General features: G+C 57.6%; 1 protein-coding gene across 1 annotated transcript in view; it reads left to right on the top strand.

The window, feature by feature from the left end:
• fis1 (fission, mitochondrial 1) overlaps positions 1-18,436 on the top strand; it is a 28,918-nt gene extending 10,482 nt beyond the window's left edge. Inside the window, exons 2-5 of the mRNA XM_041179013.1 lie at positions 8,723-8,855; positions 10,746-10,822; positions 11,534-11,639; positions 15,952-18,436. Of these exons, the coding sequence (XP_041034947.1) occupies positions 8,723-8,855; positions 10,746-10,822; positions 11,534-11,639; positions 15,952-16,049 (414 nt within the window). The 3' untranslated portion in view covers positions 16,050-18,436. The remainder of the gene's footprint in view (positions 1-8,722; positions 8,856-10,745; positions 10,823-11,533; positions 11,640-15,951) is intronic.
• The last annotated feature ends 376 nt before the right edge of the window (positions 18,437-18,812 follow it).

The following is an 18,812-nucleotide window of genomic DNA, read 5'->3' on the forward strand; positions in this document are numbered from 1 at the left end:
AGAGAGCGAGAGACGGAGACGGGGGGGGAGAGAGCGAGAGACGGAGACGGGGGGGAGAGAGCGAGAGACGGAGACGGGGGGGAGAGAGCGAGAGACGGAGACGGGGGGGAGAGAGCGAGAGACGGAGACGGGGGGGAGAGAGCGAGAGACGGAGACGGGGGGGAGAGAGCGAGAGACGGAGACGGGGGGGAGAGAGCGAGAGACGGAGACGGGGGGGGAGAGAGCGAGAGACGGAGACGGGGGGGAGAGAGCGAGAGACGGAGACGGGGGGGAGAGAGCGAGAGACGGAGACGGGGGGGAGAGAGCGAGAGACGGAGACGGGGGGGAGAGAGCGAGAGACGGAGACGGGGGGGAGAGAGCGAGAGACGGAGACGGGGGGGAGAGAGCGAGAGACGGAGACGGGGGGGAGAGAGCGAGAGACGGAGACGGGGGGGAGAGATCGAGCGAGAGACGGAGACGGAGGGGGAGAGATCGAGCGAGAGACGGAGACGGGGGGGAGAGAGCGAGCGAGAGACGGAGACGGGGGGGAGGGAGAGAGCGAGAGACGGAGACGGGGGGGAGAAAGCGAGAGACGGAGACGGAAGGTGGGGCGAGAGAGACGGAGACGGAAGGTGGGGCGAGAGAGACGGAGACGGAAGGTGGGGCGAGAGAGCGAGCGAGAGACGGAGACGGGGGGGAGAGAGCGAGAGACGGAGACGGGGGGGAGAGAGCGAGAGACGGAGACGGGGGGGAGAGAGCGAGAGACGGAGACGGGGGGGAGAGAGCGAGAGACGGAGACGGGGGGGAGAGAGCGAGAGACGGAGACGGGGGGGAGAGAGCGAGAGACGGAGACGGGGGGGAGAGAGCGAGAGACGGAGACGGGGGGGAGAGAGCGAGAGACGGAGACGGGGGGGAGAGAGCGAGAGACGGAGACGGGGGGAAGAAAGCGAGAGACGGAGACGGGGGGGAGAAAGCGAGAGACGGAGACGGAAGGTGGGCCGAGAGAGACGGAGACGGGAGAGGGGAGAGAGCGAGAGACGGAGACGGGGGGAGAGCGAGAGACGGAGACGGGGGGAGAGAGCGAGAGACGGAGACGGGCGGGAGAGAGAGAGCGAGAGACGGAGACAGGGGGAGAGAGCGAGAGACGGAGACGGGCTGGAGAGAGAGAGCGAGAGACGGAGACGGGGGAGAGAGAGCGAGAGACGGAGACGGGGGGGGAGAGAGCAAGAGACGGAGATGAGTGGGAGAGAGAGAGCGAAAGACGGAGACGGGGGGAGAGAGCGATAGACGGAGACGGAGGGGGGATGGAGCGAGAGACTGAGACGGGGGGGAGAGAGCGAGAGACGGAGACGGGGTGGAGAGAGCGAGAGACGGAGACGGGGGGAGAGAGCGAGAGACGGAGACGGGGGGAGAGAGCGAGAGACGGAGACGGAAGGGGGGGAGAGAGAGAGAGCGAGAGACGGAAGGGGGGGAGAGAGAGAGAGAGAGTTGGAGGGGGGAGAGAGAGAGAGAGAGAGAGACGGAGGGGGGAGAGAGAGGGAGAGACGGAGGGGGGAGAGGGAGAGAGAGAGAGACGGAGGGGGGAGAGAGAGGGAGAGACGGAGGGGAGAGAGAGAGAGAGAGATGGAGGGAGAGAGAGAGAGAAAGAGAGACGGACGGAGGGGGTAGAGAGAGAGAGACGGACGGAGGGAGAGAGAGAGAGAGACGGACGGAGGGAGAGAGAGAGGGAGACGGACGGAGGGAGGGAGGGAGAGAGAGAGAGAGGGGGAGAGAGAGGGAGAGAGAGAGACGGGGAGGGAGAGAGAGAGAGAGACGGGGGAGAGAGAGAGAGAGAGAGACGGGGGAGGGAGAGAGAGAGAGAGACGGGGGAGGGAGAGAGAGAGAGAGACGGGGGGGAGAGAGAGAGACAGACGGGGGGAGAGAGAGAGACAGACAGACAGACGAGGGTGAGAGAGAGAGAGACAGAGAGACGGGGGAGAGAGAGAGAGAGAGAGAGAGAGAGAGACGGGGGGAGAGAGAGAGAGAGAGACGGGGGGAGAGAGAGAGAGAGAGACGGGGGGAGAGAGAGAGAGAGAGACGGGGGGAGAGAGAGAGAGAGAGAGAGACGGGGGGAGAGAGAGAGAGAGAGAGACGGGGGGAGAGAGAGAGAGAGAGAGAGAGAGAGACGGGGGAGAGAGAGAGAGAGAGAGAGAGACCGGGGGAGAGAGAGAGAGAGAGAGAGACCGGGGGAGAGAGAGAGAGAGAGAGAGAGACGGGGGGAGAGAGAGAGAGAGAGAGACGGGGGGAGAGAGAGAGAGAGAGAGACGGGGGGAGAGAGAGAGAGAGAGACGGGGGAGAGAGAGAGAGGGAGAGAGACGGGAGAGAGAGACGGGAGAGAGAGAGACGGGGAGAGAGAGAGAGAGAGAGACGGGGAAGAGAGAGAAAGAAACGGGGGGAGAGAGACGGGGAGTGGGAGAGAAAGATGGAGAGCGGGAGAGAGAGAGACGTAGATGGAGAGGGGAAGTGAGAGAGAGACGGAAACGGAGAGCGGGAGACGGGGAGAGAGCGAGAGACGGAGACGGGGGTGGGGAGAGAGCGAGAGACGTAGACGGTGGGGGGAGAGAGCAAGAGACGGACGGAGGGAGAGAGAGCGAGAGACGGACGGAGGGAGAGAGAGAGAGAGACGGACGGAGGGAGAGAGAGAGAGAGACGGACGGAGGGACGGAGGGAGGGAGGGAGAGAGAGAGAGAGAGACGGAGAGAGAGAGAGAGACGGGAGAGAGAGAGAGAGAGACGGAGAGAGAGAGAGACGGGAGAGAGAGAGAGAGAGACGGGGAGGGAGAGAGAGAGACGGGGGGAGAGAGAGAGAGAGAGACGGGGGGAGAGAGAGAGAGAGAGACGGGGGAGAGAGAGAGAGAGAGAGACGGGAGAGAGAGACGGGAGAGAGAGAGACGGGGAGAGAGAGAGAGAGAGAGACGGGGAAGAGAGAGAAAGAAACGGGGGGAGAGAGATGGGGAGTGGGAGAGAAAGATGGAGAGCGGGAGAGAGAGAGACGTAGATGGAGAGGGGAAGTGAGAGAGAGACGGAAACGGAGAGCGAGAGACGGAGACGGGGAGAGAGCGAGAGACGGAGACGGGGTGGGGAGAGAGCGAGAGACGTAGACGGTGGGGGGAGAGAGCGAGAGACGGACGGAGGGAGAGAGAGAGAGAGACGGACGGAGGGAGAGAGAGAGAGAGAGAGGGACGGAGGGAGGGAGGGAGAGAGAGAGACGGGGAGAGAGAGGGAGAGAGAGAGACGGGGAGAGAGACGTCGAGAGAGAGAGATGGAGAGGGAGAGAGAGAGAGAGAGACGGGGGGAGAGAGAGAGAGAGAGAGACGGGGGGAGAGAGAGAGAGAGAGACGGGGGGAGAGAGAGAGAGAGAGACGGGGGGAGAGAGAGAGAGAGAGACGGGGGGAGAGAGAGAGAGAGAGAGAGAGAGAGACGGGGGGAGAGAGAGAGAGAGACGGGGGGAGAGAGAGAGAGAGAGAGAGACGGGGGAGAGAGAGAGAGAGAGAGAGAGAGAGAGAGACAGACGGGGGGGAGAGGGAGAGAGAGAGAGAGACGGGGGAGAGAGAGACGGGAGAGAGAGAGACGGGAGAGAGAGAGACGGGAGAGAGAGAGACGGGGAGAGAGAGAGAGAGAGAGAGAGAGAGAGACGGGGAAGAGAGAGAAAGAAACGGGGGGAGAGAGACGGGGAGTGGGAGAGAAAGATGGAGAGCGGGAGAGAGAGAGACGTAGATGGAGAGGGGAAGTGAGAGAGAGACGGAAACGGAGAGCGAGAGACGGAGACGGGGGGGAGAAAGCGAGAGACGGAGACGGAAGGTTGGGCGAGAGAGACGGAGACGGAAGGTGGGCCGAGAGAGACGGAGACGGGGGGGAGAGAGCGAGCGAGAGACGGAGACGGGGGGGAGAGAGCGAGAGACGGGGGTGAGAGAGCGAGAGACGGAGACGGGGGTGGAGAGAGCGAGAGACGGAGACGGGGGGGAGAAAGCGAGAGACGGAGACGGAAGGTGGGGCGGGAGAGACGGAGATGGAAGGTGGGCCGAGAGAGACGGAGAGGGGAGAGGGGAGAGAGCGAGAGACGGAGACGAGGGTGGAGAGACGGAGACGGGGGGAGAGCGAGAGACGGAGACGGGGGGGGAGAGAGCGAGAGACGGAGACGGGGGGAGAGAGCGAGAGACGGAGACGGGCGGGAGAGAGAGAGCGAGGGACGGAGACGGGGGGGAGAGAGCGAGAGACGGAGACGGGGGGGGGAGAGCGAGAGACGGAGACGGGGGGGAGAGAGCGAGAGACGGAGACGGGGGGGAGAGAGCGAGAGACGGAGACGGGGGGGAGAGATCGAGCGAGAGACGGAGACGGGGGGGGGAGAGATCGAGCGAGAGACGGAGACGGGGGGGAGAGAGCGAGCGAGAGACGGAGACGGGGGGGAGGGAGAGAGCGAGAGACGGAGACGGGGGGGAGAAAGCGAGAGACGGAGACGGAAGGTGGGGCGAGAGAGACGGAGACGGAAGGTGGGGCGAGAGAGACGGAGACGGAAGGTGGGGCGAGAGAGCGAGCGAGAGACGGAGACGGGGGGGGAGAGAGCGAGAGACGGAGACGGGGGGGGAGAGAGCGAGAGACGGAGACGGGGGGGAGAGAGCGAGAGACGGAGACGGGGGGGAGAGAGCGAGAGACGGAGACGGGGGGGAGAGAGCGAGAGACGGAGACGGGGGGGAGAGAGCGAGAGACGGAGACGGGGGGGAGAGAGCGAGAGACGGAGACGGGGGGGAGAGAGCGAGAGACGGAGACGGGGGGGAGAGAGCGAGAGACGGAGACGGGGGGGAGAGAGCGAGAGACGGAGACGGGGGGGAGAGAGCGAGAGACGGAGACGGGGGGGAGAGAGCGAGAGACGGAGACGGGGGGGAGAGAGCGAGAGACGGAGACGGGGGGGAGAAAGCCAGAGACGGAGACGGGGGGGAGAAAGCGAGAGACGGAGACGGAAGGTGGGCCGAGAGAGACGGAGACGGGAGAGGGGAGAGAGCGAGAGACGGAGACGGAGACGGGGGGAGAGCGAGAGACGGAGACGGGGGGAGAGAGCGAGAGACGGAGACGGGCGGGAGGGAGAGAGCGAGAGACGGAGACAGGGGGAGAGAGCGAGAGACGGAGACGGGCTGGAGAGAGAGAGCGAGAGACGGAGACGGGGGAGAGAGAGCGAGAGACGGAGACGGGGGGGGAGAGAGCGAGAGACGGAGATGAGTGGGAGAGAGAGAGCGAAAGACGGAGACGGGGGGAGAGAGCGATAGACGGAGATGGAGGGGGGATGGAGCGAGAGACTGAGACGGGGGGGAGAGAGCGAGAGACGGAGACGGGGTGGAGAGAGCGAGAGACGGAGACGGGGGGAGAGAGCGAGAGACGGAGACGGGGGGAGAGAGCGAGAGACGGAGACGGGGGGAGAGAGCGAGAGACGGAGACGGAAGGGGGGGAGAGAGAGAGAGCGAGAGACGGAAGGGGGGAGAGAGAGAGAGAGAGAGAGTTGGAGGGGGGAGAGAGAGAGAGAGAGAGAGAGACGGAGGGGGGAGAGAGAGGGAGAGACGGAGGGGGGAGAGGGAGAGAGAGAGAGACGGAGGGGGGAGAGAGAGGGAGAGACGGAGGGGAGAGAGAGAGAGAGAGACGGAGGGGAGAGAGAGAGAGAGAGATGGAGGGAGAGAGAGAGAGAAAGAGAGACGGACGGAGGGGGTAGAGAGAGAGAGACGGACGGAGGGAGAGAGAGAGAGAGACGGACGGAGGGAGAGAGAGAGCGAGGGTGACGGGCGGAGGGAGGGAGGGAGAGAGAGAGAGAGGGGGAGAGAGAGGGAGAGAGAGAGACGGGGAGGGAGAGAGAGAGAGAGACGGGGGAGAGAGAGAGAGAGAGAGACGGGGGGAGAGAGAGAGAGAGAGAGACGGGGGGAGAGAGAGAGAGAGAGAGACGGGGGGAGAGAGAGAGAGAGAGAGACGGGGGGAGAGAGAGAGAGAGAGAGACGGGGGGAGAGAGAGAGAGAGAGAGACGGGGGGAGAGAGAGAGAGAGACGGGGGAGAGAGAGAGAGAGAGAGAGAGAGAGAGAGACGGGGGGGAGAGAGAGAGAGAGACGGGGGGAGAGAGAGAGAGAGAGACGGGGGGAGAGAGAGAGAGAGACGGGGGAGAGAGAGAGACGGGAGAGAGAGAGACGGGGAGAGAGAGAGAGAGAGACGGGGAAGAGAGAGAAAGAAACGGGGGGAGAGAGACGGGGAGTGGGAGAGAAAGATGGAGAGCGGGAGAGAGAGAGACGTAGATGGAGAGGGGAAGTGAGCGAGAGACGGAGAGGGAGACGGGGAGAGGGAGACGGGGAGAGGGAGACGGGGAGAGGGAGACGGGGAGAGGGAGACGGGGAGAGGGAGACGGGGAGAGGGAGACGGAGAGGGAGACGGGGAGAGGGAGACGGGGAGAGGGAGACGGGGAGAGGGAGACGGAGAGGGGGAGAGGGGAGACGGAGAGGGGGAGAGGGAGACGGAGAGGGGGAGAGGGAGACGGAGAGGGGGAGAGGGAGACGGAGAGGGGGAGAGGGAGACGGAGAGGGGGAGAGGGAGACGGAGAGGGGGAGATGGAGAGGGGGAGACGGAGAGGGGGAGACGGAGAGGGGGAGCGACGGAGAGGGGGAGCGACGGAGAGGAGGAGCGACGGAGAGGGGGAGAGGGAGACGGAGAGGGGGAGAGGGAGACGGAGAGGGGGAGAGGGAGACGGAGAGGGGGAGAGGGAGACGGAGAGGGGGAGAGGGAGACGGAGAGGGGGAGAGGGAGACGGAGAGGGGGAGAGGGAGACGGAGAGCGGGAGAGAAGGAGAGGGGGAGAGGGAGGGGGAGAGGGAGACGGAGAGGGGGAGAGAAGGAGAGGGAGGTAGAGAGAAAGTGTGATGGAGAGGGAGGGAGAGAGGAGAGAGATGGGGAGAGAGGTAGAGTGAGAAAAAGTCTTACAGGGAGCGAAGGAGAAGGAGGGAGGGAAGGAGAGGGAGGGAAAGAAAGAGAGACGGAGAGGAAGGAAGGGGAGAGAGAGATGAGGAGAGGGGCAGATGGAGAGTGAGGGAGACGGAGTGAGATGGGGAGAGAGGTAGGGAGAGAGAAAGAGTGTAACAGGGAGGGAGAGAGAGTGAAGGGGGAGAGAGAGATTGAGAAGCAAGAAGGGAGAGACAGAAGGAGACAGGCACAGAATGACAGAGGGAGAGAAAGTGTGATGGAGGGAGATGGAGGAAAGGAGCGAGTGAGGGAGAGGGAGAAGGAGAGAGTGTGAGGGAGAGGGTGGGAGAGAGGGACAGGGAGGGAGTGAGGAAGAGAGATGGAGAGGGAGGGAGACGGTGAGAGAGGTAGGGAGAGAGAAAGACTGTGCCGACAAGGGAGGGAGGAAGAGACGGGGAGGGAGGGGGAGACAGAGACAGGGAGAGAGAGAATGGGGGAGAGATGGAGAGGGAGGGATAGACAGAGGGAGACAGACTTAGAGTGTGACGGAGGGAGAGAGAAAGTGTGATGGGGAGAGGGAGAGAGTGAGGGAGATGGAGGGAGGGAGAGAGGGACGGAGAAGGAGGGAGATCCGGCGAGGGAAAGAGGGAGGGAGGGAGAGAGAGATGGAGAGGGAAGGAGGAAGGGAGATGCGGAGAGGGAAGGAGGAAGGGAGAGGCGGAGAGGGAAGGAGGGAGGGAGAGGCGGAGAGGGAAGGAGGGAGGGAGAGGCGGAGAGGGAAGGAGGGAGGGAGAGGCGGAGAGGGAAGGAGGGAGGGAGAGGCGGAGAGGGAAGGAGGGAGGGAGAGGCGGAGAGGGAAGGAGGGAGGGAGAGGCGGAGAGGGAAGGAGGGAGGGAGAGGCGGAGAGGGAAGGAGGGAGGGAGAGGCGGAGAGGGAAGGAGGGAGGGAGAGGCGGAGAGGGAAGGAGGGAGGGAGAGGCGGAGAGGGAAGGAGGGAGGGAGAGGCGGAGAGGGAAGGAGGGAGGGAGAGGCGGAGAGGGAAGGAGGGAGGGAGAGGCGGAGAGGGAAGGAGGGAGGGAGAGGCGGAGAGGGAAGGAGGGAGGGAGAGGCGGAGAGGGAAGGAGGGAGGGAGAGGCGGAGAGGGAAGGAGGGAGGGAGGGAGACTGGGAGGGGCGGAGACTGGGAGAGACGGATGGGGATGGGGATGGAGAGAGAGCGGGGTAGGATGGCACGGGAGGGGGAGGGACGGACTGGACGGGGAGGCAGGGTCATTGGGAGGTAGAGCGAGCGGGAGAGGCAGCGGAAACAGAGATGGAGAGAGATGTTGGAGAGAGGGATAGGGAGGGGGAAGCTGGGGCGACGCGGAGAAAGGCAGAGGCGGAGAGGAGGTAGGTGGGCAGCAAGAGTGGGAGGCTGAGAGAGTGGAGGGCAAGGGGAGAGAGAGTGAGGGAGTCTGGGACGCATGTGGAGAGAGATGTCAGGTGGAAGGGGAGAGAAGGTGGGATAGGGAGGGAGGGCACGATGGAGAGACAAAGGGAGAAAATGCTGGATGGGGGCAAATAAGCGAGTGGCAGGATTGGGAGAGAGAGAATGAGGTGGGAGCTGTAGAGAGACAGCGAGGGAGAGTGGGTGGGCTGGAGACAGAAAGAAAAAGTGGGGATGGGAAGAGAGAGAGGGAGGGAAGGAGGGTGGGATGGGGAGAGTACGAGGGACAAACAGACAGATATGAGCTGCTCGTTGGATTGTAGTGTCCATTCACTCTGTCATTGTTGTGCGTTTGTAGAAGTTTGAGAGGAAGTACAATGCGGAGCTGAAACAGGGTTCGGTATCCAAGGCCACACAGTTTGAATATGCCTGGTGTTTGATACGCAGCAAATACTCGTCTGACATTGTGAAAGGAGTTGCGATTCTAGAAGGTGAGCTGTGCTCGGGGGCTGAAACCCCACCCTGTTACAGAGCCAGGTGGGGGCATTGGGTGGAGGGGAAGGGGGGGTTATGGCGGCGTACAGTGGGGTATTGGGGGGTCAAGATGAATCCCCCCCCCCTGACTGGAGCTGGGCATTAATGGTCATAATGAAGCCCCCCCCCCCCCCCCCCCCCCCCGCCCCCCCAACCGACTGGAGTTGGGCATTAATGGTCATAATGAAGCCCCCCCCACCGACTGGAGCTGGGCATTAATGGTCAAGATGAAGCCCCTCCCCCCGCTCCCCTCTGACTGGAGCTGGGCATTAATGGTCAATGGTCAAGGTGAACCTCCCCCCGTTTATGGGGCTGGACATTGAAGGGGTGAAGGAGCTTTCAGTCTGAGATCCAATTGGTTGTAAAGCCCTTAATTACCATAAGACACTGAAGGTGGGGGGAGGGGGCATCCCACCATTCCCCTGACCGAAGCTTCCCGTCTGGGGAGCAGTGGGGGTGTGGTCTTAACCCCCATTCCCACCCTCCCGACCGGGTAGTCTTAGTCCCCATTCCCACCCTCCCGACTGGGTGGTCTTAGTCCCCATTCCCAACCCCCCCGACCGGGTGGTCTTAATCCCCATTCCCACCCCCCAACTGGGTGGTCTTAATCCCCATTCCCAACCCTCCCGACCGGGTGGTCTTAGTCCCCATTCCCACCCTCCCGACTGGGTGGTCTTAGTCCCCATTCCCACCCCCCGACTTGGGTTCTTGTGATGGGCTCTCCCGCTCTGCGATGAACTGAAAAATCTTCAGTGATCTGGAATTCTGTTTTCTCTAATCTGATCTCCACCCCGGCCCCAACCTCCCCGTCTCCCCCCCGCAACCTCCCCGTCTCCCCCCCCCGCCCCACCGTCTCACCCCCCCCCGTCTCCCACCCCGTTTCCCCCCCCCCATCTCCCACCCTGTCTCCCCCCCAACCCCCACATTCCCCCCCCCCCCCCGTCTCCACCCCCCAACCCCCACGTCCGCCACGTGTTCCCCACCCCGCCCACATTCCCCCCGTCTCCCCATCCCCCCGGTTTCCCTCAACCCCCCCACGTTCCCCCGTCTCCCCCATCCCGCGCAATCTCCCCCACCCCCCACCCACGTACCCCACCCGGCTCCACCACCCCCCCCACGTCCCTCCGTCTCACCCACCCCCCCCGTCCCCCCATCTCCCTCACCACCCCCCACATCCCCCCATGTCTCTTGCACGTACCCCCCCACGTTCCCCCCTGACTCCCCCCCAACCCCTATCGCCCCCACCCCTGCCCCGCACATCCCCCCCGCACGACCCCTGTCTCCCCAACCCCCACCCACGTTCCCCCCCCGTCTCCCCCACCCCCCACGTTCCTCCCGTCTCTCCCACACCCCACGTCCCCCCATCTCCCTCACCACCCCCTACCGCTCCCCATGTCTCCTGCACGTCCCCACCCATGTTCCCCCCGACTCCCCCAACACCCCCAACCCCCCGTCGCCCCCACCCCCACACGTTCCCCCCGACTCCCCCACCCCCAACGTCTCCCCCCGTCGCCCCCATTCCCCCACGTTCCCCACCATCTCCCCCACGTTCCCCTCCCCCGTCTCCCCCACGCACCCCCATGTTCCCCCGTCTCCCCCACCCCCACCCACATCCCCCCCCAAACCCCCCCCATCCCACCCGTCTCCCCCCACAAACCCCCCGTCCCACCCGGCCCCACCAACACCCCCACACTTCATCTCCCCACCCTCCCATTCCACCCATCTCTTTCCCCCCCTCCCCACCCCCCTGTCCCACCTGTCTCTCCCTCCCTCCCTCTACCCCGTCCCGCCCATCTCTCCCCCCCCACCCCCCCAACGTCCCGCCCGTCTCCTCTCTCTCTGAGCAGAGTTGTATCCTACAGCGTTGAAGGAGGAGCAGAGAGATTACATTTTCTACTTGGCCGTGGGACATTATCGATTGAAGGTGAGAAATGAAAACTTTCCACATTCCACCAATCCGGGTTTGGGATGCGATCAACGGGAATTTTTGAGTTTGGGGAAAGTGAAAATTTGTGGAGCACTTTCTTTCAGATCTGCCCCCCCCCCCCCCCCACCCCCACCCCCGCCGCCCCTTGCTCCCCATCCCCTTGGTCCCGCCACCCCTCACCCTCCCATCGATTCCACCACCGCGCCCCCCCCCCCCCCTCGGCCCCGCCACCACTTACACCACCCCCCCCCCCCACCCCCGGTCCCACCGCCCCTCGCCCCCCTCACTCCCGCCCGCCCCTCACCTCCCCCTTGCTCCCTCTGCCCCTTGCTGCCCCCTTGCTCCCGCCCCCCCTCGCTCCCGCACCCCCCCTCGCCCTCCCCTCGCTACCGCCGCCCCTCACCCCTCCTCGCTGCCGCCCCCCCCCACGCCCGTCACTACCCCCTTGTGGGGTCCGTCCACCCCCGTGGGCTCCAACACTGCCCCCTCTTTGCCCCCCATGTCTCCCTGCACCTGTCCCCTTCTCGGCCCCCACGTGCCCCTGCCCCCGTTGACCTCACCCTCCGTTTCCTGCCCCCCCACCACCTCTTGGACCCGTTGTTCTCTCCCCCCCACCCACCACCAACAACCCTTGGTCCCAGGTCGGGCTGTGCTTATTCATTCTGGGGAAATGGGGAGAATCCTCTGATCGGCTCCTCTGATTTTCAGGAATATGAAAAAGCTCTGAAGTTTATCCATACGATGTTGAAAAATGAACCAACCAATGCGCAGGGTTTACAGCTGGAGAAACTCATTGACAAAAAGATGCAACGAGGTGAGAGATGGAGCAGTATTCACACATTGGACACTGGGAGCCAGTGAGAGGCTGTGAGAGACTGGCACAGAGTCGCTCACACACTGAACACCGGCAGCCGGTGAGGGGCTGTGAGAGGCTGGCACAGAGTCATTCACACTGAACACTGGGAGCCAGTGAGGGGCTGTGTGAGACTGGCACAGAGAGTTGTTCACACACTGAACACTGGGAGCCAGTGAGAGGCTGTGAGAGACTGGCACAGAGTCGCTCACACACTGAACACTGGGAGCCAGTGAGGGGCCGTGAGAGGCTGGCACAGAGTCGCTCACACACTGAACACTGGGAGCCAGTGAGGGGCTGTGTGAGACTGGCATGAGAGAGGGAGAGAGGTGGCCCACCTCAGGAACTAATCCAAATCCATTCCCAGAATCCGAGGGGAATGTTCCTTTAACCCCCGCTATGGAGCTGCCCTCAGCCCAGTCTGAATGACAGCTTCACCTCACAGCCTGCAGCAGCCCATCTCCTGTTTGGGTGGTTCGTGAAGGAGGAACAGCTCTCTATTGAGATTCGTTCCAGAGCCTGAATCACCCTCTGCTCCGAGCCCCCATTTTTAGACCGTAGCTCCCATCAGCGTGTTCATTGAGTGGGCTGATCCCACCTCATGGACTGAAGCCTTGATCATGGCAGCATTGGGCTGAGCGGAGGAACTGGAACTCACTGGCATCAGTCAGCAGCAGGGGTACGAGAACAGGGCTAAGGCAAATCAGAGGGGCTGGGGGTGGGCAGTGGAAATACTGTGGTAACCCTGGGGTGGGAGTGGAGGTATTGGTGTCTGGGGCAGCTGAAGTGGAGAAATCTGGGAGTCCTGGTGGGAGGGGAGGGGTGTGGGGATGTCTGGTGGGGAGTAATGAATTGGGAAAATTGAGTGGGCTGGGTATGGGGATAGTGGGGTGCCCCGGGTGTGAAGTTCTCTTGGGGCACAGGTGGCATCAGCTGGTACTTAAAACAGGGGCTGTCATCCATTCACTGCCTGGACGTGGTGCCCCTCCCTGGCTGTCGCATGGGTTCATGTCCCTCAAATGTTCCCCAGCTTTTAGTTACAATATGTTCTTCTCGTATAGCACCAAGTGGCCATTCAGCCCATCGTGCCTGCGCCAGCTCTTTTGAAGAAGAATCCAATCAGTGCCACTTTTAAAAGAAATTCATTCATGGGTGGGTATCGCTGGCTGGGCCATAATTTATTGCCCGTCCCTAAATGCCCCTTGAGAAGGTGGGGGTGAGCTGCCTTTTTGAACCGCTGCAGTCCATGTGGTGTAGGTATACCCACAGTGCTGTTAGGGAGGGAGTTCCAGGATTTTGACCCAGCGACAATGAAGGAACAGTGATATATTTCCAAGTCAGGGTGGTGAGTGACTTGGAGGGGAACTTCCAGGTGGTGATGTTCCCATGTGTCTGCTGCCCTTGTCCTTCTAGATGGTAGTGGTCGTGGGTTTGGAAAGTAGCGTCAAGGGAGCTTTGGTGAGTTGCTGCAGTGCATCTTGTAGATGGTACACACACTGCTGCTACTGTGCATCGGTGGTGGAGGGAGTGAATGTTTGTGGATGTGGTACCAATCAAGTGGGGCTGCTTTGTCCTGGATGGTGTCAAGCTTCTTAAGTGTTGTGGGAGCTGCACTCATCCAGTCAAGTGGGGAGTATTCCATCACACTCCTGACTTGTGCCTTGTAGATGGTGGACAGGCTTTGGGGAGTCAGGGGCTGGGTTACTCTTCACACTATTCCTCGCCTCTGACCTGCTCTTGTAGCCACAGTATTTATATGGCTAGTCCAGTTCAGTTTCTGGTCAATGGTAACTCCCAGAATGTTAGTAGCGGAGCATTCAGTGATAGTGATGCCATTGTCAATGGGCAATGGTTGGATTCTCTCTTGTTGGAGATGGTCATTGCCTGAGACTTTGTGAGGAGCGAATGTTACCCTCACTTGTCTGCCCACTGCCCTGCCCCCTCCCCAAAGCCTTGCATTCTGCTTTTCTCTTCCAGATATTTATCCAGTTCCTCTTTGAAGATTGCAATTGAATCTGTGTCCACCACCTTCAGCTCGCACATTCCATATTCAAGCCAGCTGACACCTCCTCTCTGTGCCAGCTCTCTGCAAGAGCATCTCAGCAAGTCCCGGTCCCCTGCCTTTTTCTCAAAAGCCCTACAGTTTTTTAAAACTTTTTAGCTAATTCCCTTTTGAATACTTCAGATGACCTTGCCTCCAGCACACACTCAGACAGTGTATTTCCAGACCTTAAACACTCGCTGAATAAAAATGACTTTCCTCATGTCACAGTTGCTTTTTTTTGGCAATTACCTTAAATTGGTGCCCTCTGGTTCTCGGTCCTTCCACCAATGGGAGTTTCTCTCTTTCTACTCTGTCCTCATGATTGTGAACACCTCTATCACATCTCCTCTCAACCTTCTCTTCTCCAAGGTAAACAGTCCCAACATCTCCATCTAGCTACATAAATGAAGTTTCTCATCCCTGGAACCATTCTTGTGAATCTTTTCTGCCCCTCTCTAATGCATTCACAACTCTCCTAAAATGCAGTGTCTAGAACTGGACACAATACACCATCTGAAGCCAAATTAGTGTTTTACACAAGTTTAACATAACCCCCTTTGCTTCTGTACTCTACCCCTCTATTTATAAAGGCCAGGGTCCCCCATGTATCTTTGATGCCACCTTCAATGCTTTGTGCACATGTTCCCTTGGCTCCCTCTGTTTCTGCAACCCCCCCCCTTTTAAAGTTGCCCCCTTTATTTTATATCATCTCTCCATGGTCTTCCTACCAAAATGAACCACTTCACATTTCCCTGCACTAAATTTCATCTGCCATTCTTACCAGCCATTCGATGTCCTCTTGAAGTCTCTCACTACCCTCCTCACACTCAATTTTTCCCAAATTTTGTCTCGTTTGCAAATTTGGATATTATCTCCGGGACTCCCACGTCTAGGTCTCTGATCCAAGGAAAACAAGGCCAACTCCTCCAGTATATCCATGTAGCTGTGGTCCCTCATTGCTGAAACCATTTTAGCAAATCACTTCTGTAGCCCCTTCAAAATGTTTGCATCCTTTATGAAGTGTGAACACACTCTGCCAGCTGGGGGCAAGTTTTAGATAAGTTTAGTATTTCTCCCCAGCCTTTGTATTCATGATAAAGTCTAGGATCCTGTCTGCTCTATTGTAAACCTGCGCTGCTGTCTTCCAGGATTCTTTTACAAACACCACAGGTGTCTATGTTCTTTTTCCAATCTTGCCTAAAATTCTCATCCTTGTGTTCAAATCCTTGCCCACCCCCAATTCGTGGAGTTCAGAAGAATGAGGGGGGATCTCATAGAAACCTATAAAATTCTAACAGGACTAGACAGGGTAGATGCAGGAAGGATGTTCCTGATGGTGGGGGAGTCCAGAACCAGGGGTCACAGTCTGAGGATACGGGGTAGACCATTTAGGACTGAGATGAGGAGAAATATCTTCACCCAGAGAGTGGTGAGCCTGTGGAATTCGTTACCACAGAAAGTAGCTGAGACCAAAACATTGTATGTTTTCCAGAAGGAGTTAGATATAGCTCTTGGGGCGAAAGGGATCAAAGGGTATGGGGAGAAAGTGGGAGCAGGTTATTGAGTTGGATGATCAACCATGATCATAATGAATGGTGGAGCAGGCTCGAAGGGCCGAATGGCCTCCTCCTGCTCCTAGTTTCTTTTTCTGTTATCTCCCCCATCCGCCAGCTGTCTGAGATATCTGTGCTCCTCCAATTCTGGCCTCTTGTACATCCCCCATTGGAATCTCTCTGCCATTGGCGGCCATGCCTTCTGTCGTCTAGGCCCCAAGCTCTGGAATTCCTTCCCTACACCTCAGTGCCTCGTTTTTATCCACAAAGACACATATTAAAACCTATCTCTTTTCCCAAACTTTATGTCATCAGGTCTATACCCCCTTATGTGTTTTAGTGTCATGTTTAGTTTCATGATGCTCCTGGTGAAGCGTGTTCAGATGCATCATTGTATTAAACGTGCTGCATGAATGTAAGCTGCAGTTCAGGGTTTAACGGCCCCCCCCACAATGGGTCTGAATGTACAGACCTGCTCGCTGACCCAGCCCCCCTACACTCCTGTGCCCCACGCGACCCTGGTGACCCTGTGCTCCACGTGACCCTGTGTCCTACGTGACCCTGGTGTCCCCCCCCCCCCACCCCACACAAACCCCGGACCGCCATGGACCCTGTCCACCACTCTTGACCCTCGTTCTGCTGCCTGACTGACCCTGCTGTCTCCTGGTCTTCACAGATGGTTTGCTGGGAATGGCGATTGTCGGGGGTGCAATCGTTGGATTGGCCGGAATGGCAGGATTGATCGGATTGGCTGTGAGCAAGGGCAAGTCCTGACCAGTGACTCTGAAGATTGCATACATACTTTCACTGAAGTTTAACGATTGTCTCAGCCTTTAACAATGAAACCAAATACAGACTGTTGACCCGATTGGAAATTTTCTGCTTTGAAGCCTGAATGTTGACGATGGTTGTTATGCATGTTTCATGGACTACTTTCTAATATCCTATCAGTGATTCAGTCTCAAAACTAATGTTAAATTACCCCTTAAACCGAACTAAGTGTTGTAGATACTGCTTTCTAAAATAAAAAAACACCAGCCATACCTGTTAAGTTTGGACAAATGTCAGTGTGAGGCCTGTTACCATGTATGTCCAGAATAAAGCTCCCTCTACACTGTCCCATCAAATACTCCCAGGACTGGTACAGCACAGGGGTAGATACAGAGTAAAGGTCCCTCTACACTGTCCCCATCAAACACCCCCAGACAGGTACAACATGGGGTTAGACACAAAGTAAAGGTCCCTCTAAACTGTCCCTATCAAATACTCCCAGGGCAGGTATATCATTGGTTACTTTGAGGGATGTATGAAAGTAAAATTGAGGGATATGGTGACAAAGTGAGCTAATGGGATTGGATGATATGGTGGGGGAACGTGGGATTTTAGGATATATTGGTGAGGTAGACGTGAGGAATAGAGATAAGATGGATAGATGGGATTGAGGGAAAGTGAGAGAGGGTGGGGACATGAGATTGGAGAAAACGACGATAATGAGGGTGCTTAGTTGGAATTGAAGGATAAAGAGGGTGGTGTGTATGTGGAACTGAGGGATAATGAGGGTGCATAGGTGGAACTGAGAGGTATTGAGGGTGGTGTGTAGATGGAACTGAAGGAATGAAGGTGCGTGGGTAGAATTGAGATGTGTGTTTGGGTAAGTGGGATTGGCAGTTAGACGATGGGTAGTTGGGACTGAGGAAGAATGAGGATGTGGAAGTGGGGTTGAGGGATAATCAGGATGGGTAGGTGGGATTGGGGACTATGACGGTATGATGGTGTGTGGGATATTGTGAGAAAATGGGATTGAGGGAAATGATGAAAAGGTGTGGAGGAATGTGTTGCGATGCAGAATGGGAAATCACAGAGATTGCCCATTCATGTTGATGAGTCCCCATGTTGACTCTCTGCAAGAAGAGACAAAAGTTAATCTGACTTCCCTGCCCTTAAGACTCCAATTTTGTTTTGTTTCTGGTGAATATATAATTCTCTTTCCAAAGCCTTGTTGGAATCTGCCTCCACCACACACTCAGGCAGTGCATTCCAGATCCTAATCACTCACCAGGTCACAAAGTGTTTCCACGTGTTGCATTAGTTCTTTTGTCAATCCTTGTCTTCTGGTTCTTGATCCTTCCACCAATGGGAACTGTTTCCCCCTATCTATCCTGTACAGACCCCTCATGATTTTGAGCATGTCTATCAAATCTCCTCTCAACCTCCTCTAAGGAGAATAGCCCCAACTTCTCCAATCTATCCATGTAACTGAAGTTCCTCATCCCTGGAACCATTCTCGTGAATCGTTTATGCACCCTGTGACGAAATTTGACCTGGATGCAGTAAGGAAAATTTAATTGTTTTTAAGAATATTTGAAAACAGATTTTAAGAGTGCCATCAATTTTAAAGGGATCTATTATAGTTTTCTTGAATAATAAAAAATACTGGTCCATGTGCCCCTTGACCTGGAAGCCGTATCAAAAGGAAGGAAATTAAGATATAGATGCCGTGTGGCCAGGCACAAAGAACTGAAGAAAGTGGCAATCAGCATACGGTTGCAGACACAAAGAAGATAGGCAAGGAAGCTACTGCTGTAAAGAACAAAGAAGCTGCAGCAGGGGAAGAGCAGAGAAGGCACATTTACAAGGAGCTGTGTGTGTAATACAGCTACAAGGGACAGAAAGCTGAAGACAGGGTTAGAGTAAAGTTTGTGAATTGGATAATTCCTCTAATGCTCTTCAATTTTGTCAGACCAGACCGTTTAATAAGTTTTATTAAAGGATTCAGGTAAAGGAATCTGTATCATCAAAACTGTTATGAACCTAGCTAAAGGAGGTTCAGCAGGAGTGTGCCGTTTGGATGACGACTGTCTCCAGGAAACTCAGAAGGAGTGGAGCTACTGTTTCAGGTGACTCAAGAACCGAATCTATCGAGTGCGAAAAGTGAGAGATCCACAGCGTACTAGAGGCTGAATTGATAAGACTGAGAGATTGCACATGGTGCCGCATTTATATGGGGAGTGATGCATATGCTTGTAATCTCATGAGATCGTTTTTGTTGTATCCGCTATTACATGTGTGATCTATAGTTCGTACTAACTGCAATTTCCCAGTTAATTCATGTTTAATTTAATGCATTCTTATTGTTAAAGTAAAAGTTGCAAAAAGTGAAATCTTGTTGGCAGTTTTTTTTCATTTTGGAGTTTTGATAAATTTGCTTATCTTAGTTTGAGTTCCCCAAGAGGACTGTAACAACCCCTCTCAAGCCTTCAAGTCCTCCTGAAAGCACACTGCCCAGAATTTAACACAATACTCCAGTTGTGGTTAAACTAGTGTTTTATAAAGGTTCATCATAGGTTCCTTGCTTTTGTACTTTGTTTATAAAACCCAGATCCCCAATGCCTTTTAACCACTTTTCCAACCTATCCTGCCACCTTCAACAATTTGTGCAGATATACTCCCAGGTTCATTGCAAGAGGAATGGAATATAGAAGTCGGACGTTGTGCTACATTTGTACAAGGTGTTGGTGAGACCACATCTAGACTACT

The sequence above is a fragment of the Carcharodon carcharias genome, chromosome 33 (assembly GCF_017639515.1).
Source record: "Carcharodon carcharias isolate sCarCar2 chromosome 33, sCarCar2.pri, whole genome shotgun sequence".
Taxonomy (NCBI): domain Eukaryota; kingdom Metazoa; phylum Chordata; class Chondrichthyes; order Lamniformes; family Lamnidae; genus Carcharodon; species Carcharodon carcharias.